The sequence below is a fragment of the Lactuca virosa genome, chromosome 5 (assembly GCF_052849685.1).
Source record: "Lactuca virosa cultivar CGN04683 chromosome 5, Lactuca_virosa_CGN04683_v6, whole genome shotgun sequence".
Taxonomy (NCBI): Eukaryota; Viridiplantae; Streptophyta; class Magnoliopsida; order Asterales; family Asteraceae; genus Lactuca; species Lactuca virosa.
The window spans coordinates 337998755-338004011 of NC_136430.1; the positions used below are offsets into that span (position 1 = coordinate 337998755).

General features: G+C 36.8%; 1 protein-coding gene across 1 annotated transcript; it reads left to right on the forward strand.

The window, feature by feature from the left end:
* The first annotated feature begins 3313 nt into the window (after window positions 1-3313).
* On the forward strand, window positions 3314-4400 carry LOC145113293 (uncharacterized). Its single transcript, XM_079049403.1, has 4 exons — window positions 3314-3407; window positions 3540-3989; window positions 4042-4280; window positions 4350-4400. The coding sequence occupies exons 1-4, from the start codon at window positions 3314-3316 to the stop codon at window positions 4398-4400; spliced, it is 834 nt and encodes a 277-aa protein (XP_078905529.1).
* The last annotated feature ends 857 nt before the right edge of the window (window positions 4401-5257 follow it).

Consider the following 5257-nt stretch of genomic DNA (forward strand, 5'->3'; position numbering starts at 1 on the left):
GGTCTCAATATTCCTGGCTGCCCAGACGACGACTTTCAAAGTGGTCGCTTGCTTGACCATCGGACCAATGTCTGCTGGCAATCCATTAGTAAACTTGTTGACATTGGAGAGTTCATTCGGAACCAAATAAGTAACAAGCTTCATTTTCTCCATAAAATTTGCAGCATACTCGGTAACGCTCATCCTTCCTTTCTTCATATTCTGAAACTCGTTGTTGATCTCCAGAAGATCCTGCTTAGAGCAGTACTGCATTCCCAATTGCACCAAAAAGTCTTCCCAAGACATCTTACTAGCATCTCCTTTGGTCATGGTATAAACTAGTAGCTTCCACCAGCTTAATACCCCAATGTTCAACAATATTACTGCGAGGGCGGTCTTCTGTTTGTTACTGCAGTCGCAACTTTCAAGCATCATCTCCATCTCGGAGATCCAATCCATGACTTCCACCGGTGTTGGGCTTCCAAAAAGACTCGGTGGTTTGGATGCCATGAAATCCTTGTACTTACATCCACGTCCATCATTTCCTTCATTGGGTTGGTTTCTTCTAACCACTCGTGGCTCAGCTTGACTGACAGTCTGACTATCTGATTGTTCAATGTTCAGTTCAAGTTATACAATGGGTACAGTAGGTTCATCCCTATTAAGCAACATTTGCGTCATCTCCTCCCTTTGTTTGGCCATCATAGCGCGTATCATTGCTTGGACTCCTGCCATCGTGATTGGCTCGGGTGCAGCTACTACCTCTGGTGCACGCTCAATCACAGACCGCTGATTAGCATTAACATTTCCATTAGCGTTTCTGAATCCACTTTGAGTTCCCACCATGTCGATCTATATACCGAATCAGATGTTTGGTGTTTAGTGACAAGAATTAATATAGAAAAGCTTTATTTACGATAGACGTATAAATCTCCTTATCATTTCAAAAAGTTACATGTCAGTTCTAATACCTTAATGAAACGTTTAGAAATTTGGACAGATAAAGTTTCCAGATCCGGTAGGCAACATACCATAGATTCGATCAAACGATAGCATCATAAAACATCACAAATCATTTGGCACATAAAAGCAATTTAGGCATCTTCCTTAAATAAGCTAGTGCTTGTGTCTATTCAGGTGTACTACCTAAAATATATTAGACACACTCCTCACGATCATCGCTTAGCATTCTAAGTTTAAGTCTAGAAATTTCATACAAATTCCTAGTTCGCTTAAACTAATGCTCTGATACCAACTGTGACACCCCCAAATTCACGGTCATTTCAAAAAATTTATTTATGCTTATTTAAAAATCAGAGTATCCATTTTAAAGAAATATGTTGCAGAATTTGTTCCTAGAACACATGATAAATATATTATCAAAGCATTTCCGAAGAAATTTATGTTGTTTATATTAAAACTTTGGGAAGTAATTGTCAATACAGAAACATAAGCATAAACAGACCTTACATTCATTTACACTAATAAGTTACATCTCCTTTAATCTCTCAGTGTAATGTGCCCTCGTATTGATATATGTGATACAAATAAACTGAGTGGGTCAGGTTGGGAAACTTGGTGAGTACATAGGGATTTCAATCCTACAATGTTATATTATATATATATATATATATATATATATATATATATATATATATGTTTTAGAACTCACAATATATACAATTTCACCTCATATAAGCAATTTTACCCCACCCTGTCGATCCTCACAACGACACGATCTATACTCTTGGATCTAAAATTAACCTCTTTGCCTAATCCATACTCCCGGATCAAGTATGTCTAATCCATGCTCTCGGATCAATGACAAATAACTATGCCCATTACATACTCTCGGACTAGGGACAATTGACTATGTCTAATACATGCTCCCGGATTAATGACAAATAACTATGTCATCTCCATACTCTCAGACTAAGGACAAATGAATATGTCTAATATATGCTCTCCGATCAATGAAAAATCTTAAAGTTCGACCCTCCGTGTATATCTCACCCACACTCATAAGGAGATACTACCCGATATCCATCTCAATTAATTTAGGTTTGTTATGTATCCTAAATCATCATATATTATCAGATATGCTCTTAACACGTATTTCAGGCAATAACAAATATTTCACACAGAAACATATATTTAATACTTTAATAAATACTTGTATTAAAATCATGTTTATGAAAGGGAATATGAACTCACTTGTTAAAGTGATGACTCCAAACTCGGGCAGCGGTTCGCTTCTAACAATTTTATTTTCCTTCGATGGAACCTAGTATCATTATCACTAGATTTTAGTCTAATATTTATTGTGACTAATTATTAATCTAGATTTACGAGCGATATTGTTTTATAAGTGTTAAAAAATACTTTTCAACTACAATATACAGACAGGGTCCAGACATGAAACACCGGAGGCCAGGACCATTTTGGCATTTAAGCTGTTCTGAAATCCAACAACCCTATGCGACCCTTCAAACCAGATTCCCCGTACCGCAAGTAGTTAAAAGTTATTATAATAATAGGTTTATTGCTACTGTTCACCCATGTGCTTTTCATTTTGGGTTTAAAATGTCCTTATTCTATTTTTAAGCTTTATGGATTCCTACACTTTCAAATAATGGGTTAAAAGAGGGAATATGACAATTTTGACTGGGTTAACCGGTTGCTTATGAGTACGTGGATGTCCACGTGTGCAAGCATAACTGATTCCCTCTTATTTACAGACATTGGTCTAGGGTTCCATTGGAACCATCGATTCACTTACCCTCATTCAAACCGATTTCTGTGTCATTTTTCCTCAAAGATGGCAGGTGATGAAATGGGTATCTTAAACTTGAGCTAAACTACCGGAGGGGGGGAGTATTTTACTCAATGTCCATTCTAGTATGCTGAAGGTAAGAAATTCTTATTTACAGACCACTGCTTTGTTAGTATGAATTTTAGTGATTGTGTTACATTTCTTGAACGTTTCTTGGGTGACCGTTGTGCAAAAATGTACTTTTTGTACCCAAACAAACCCTTGCGTAATGGTATTAGAAAAATTGAATGTGATACAGAGTATGCCGAGTTCATACATGTTTCATACGCTATAAGAGGAGGTAAAGCTTCATTATTCATTGACCACTTTGGTGATGAATTAAAGGGTTGGTTTGTGTCAAGTGAAATTGAAGTAATTAGTGGTGATGAGATGGAATAAGTTATTCAGGGTCAAAAAGAAAAGGAGGTAGACATAGAAAATTTCTCAGTGGACTTGGATGAATTAGTTGAGAAATATCAAATGAACAAAACTAGGAATGATGTTTTTTTGAGTAAGTTGTGCATGGATGATGAAGATGAAGTAGGCCAGGAACACAACCAAGAACACAACCAAGAACACAACCAAGTAGCTGATGACATTGCTTTTGATGAGGAATGTGAGAATAACCCTGAATATGAGGAACATTGCATATTTAATAAGGAAATCCCATGGAAAAAACAGAAACCAATATTGGGAATGAGATTTGAGAATCCAAAATAGTTGATGCATATGTTATGTAACTATGCAGTTGCTGGTGGATATCAGTTATGCTTCAAGAAAAATGATACCAAAAGAGTGTTAGTATTATGTTGTGATGGAGCTTGTTCATTTAGACTTTGGGCATCATGGATGGGTGATGAACAATCTTTCCAGATTAAATCATTAAAGACTGATCACAATTGTGCTAGGAATTTGAAGATGGTGTCAACTGTAACTTATGTCTGGATTGGAAGTCATTTCACTAAGAAAATTATGCATAGGCAGAAACTAAGTCATATACCACTTAGACTTGAGGTTATGACAAAATGTAGAATAGATGTTAGTGTTAGGCAATGTAGGAGGGCAAAGAAATATGCTTTGAGCATAATTGAAGGTGATATTAAGGAACACTATGCAATATTGTGGTCCTATGGTGAGGAAATAAGAGGATTAAACCCTGGTTCCACTATGAAAATGGATACTAATCCAATGCCGTATGGTACAAACTACTTCAGTTAATTTTATGTTTGTTTTGCTGGACTGAAAAAAAGGTTGGATGGATGGTTGCAGAAGAGTAATAGGTTTAGATGGATGCTTCCTCAAAGGAATTTGTAAAGGAGAATTGCTTGATGTTGTAGGGAGGGATGTCAACAACCATATTTTTCCTATTGCATGGTGTGTTGTAAATGTAGAAAACAAAGAGAACTGGAAGTGGTTTTTGGACTTACTTATTGATGATCTTGACCTAGTCAGAGGAAATGGCTTGACACTGATGTCTGACCAACACAAGGTACTTTGTTTGTTTTCATGTTATTAACTTGTTGTGTGTCATGATGTTAATTTATTATTTGTATTGTAGGGACTAATAGAGGTTGTCAAGGATCTACTGCCTTATGCTGAGCACAGGTAGTGTGCAAGACACATCTTTTCCAACTTCAAGAAAAGGTTTCCTGGAGCCCACTTTGAGAACATGTTCTGGGCTGCAAGTAAAGCAACAACAGAAGCCGCATTTCAATCAGATATGAAAGAAATTCAACTGTTAAGCCCAGAAGGATATACATATTTGATGGATAAGGATCCTAAAACTTGGTCGAGTTCACATTATGAATTAGGTTGTGACTCAGTAGAGAATGGGCAGTCTGAAAGTTTCAATTCTATAATAGTAGATGCTAGGAAAAAGCCTATCATAACAATGCTGGAAGAAATAAGGATTTACATGATGGAGAGGATGTACAGAATGAGAGCAAAGGGGATGGCATGGGAAGACAACCAAGTGTGTCCTGCTATAAGGTTGTTGTTAAATGACTTGAAGAAATATCAAAGGTATTGGCAAGTGTATGCAAGTGGTCTTAATCAATTTGAAGTAAGAAGTGGTGTAGAGGGTTTTGCAGTAGACCTTGAAAGCAAAATTTGTTCTTGTAGATTATGGCAATTGAATGGATATGGTTGTGTACATTCAGTAGCTGCCATATGTTACCTAAACACGAATGTAGAGTCATATGTAGACCACATGTTTAGTGGTGCAATGTACAAGAAGGCATATAACTACAACATAGCAGGCATGAATGGAGTTCCATGTGGCCTGAGACAACATACATTCCACCTTTCCCACCCAAAGATAGAAGGATGTCTGGTAGACCAACTGAAAAAAGAAGAAGGGATGCATCAAAAAGGCTTTCTCAAACACATACAGTGTCTAGAGCTAGAAAGAGAATCAAGTGTAGTGTATGCAAAGACAGTGGGCATAACAAGGCCACATGTAAGAAA

Coding starts and splice junctions, on each gene's coding strand:
- LOC145113293 (XM_079049403.1), top strand. CDS start 3,314: ATGGATGATGAAGATGAAGTAGGCCAGGAACACAACCAAGAACACAAC. Junction 3,408..3,539: donor CATTGCTTTTGATGAGGAAT/GTGAGAATAACC, acceptor GTAACTATGCAG/TTGCTGGTGGATATCAGTTA. Junction 3,990..4,041: donor TACTAATCCAATGCCGTATG/GTACAAACTACT, acceptor ACTGAAAAAAAG/GTTGGATGGATGGTTGCAGA.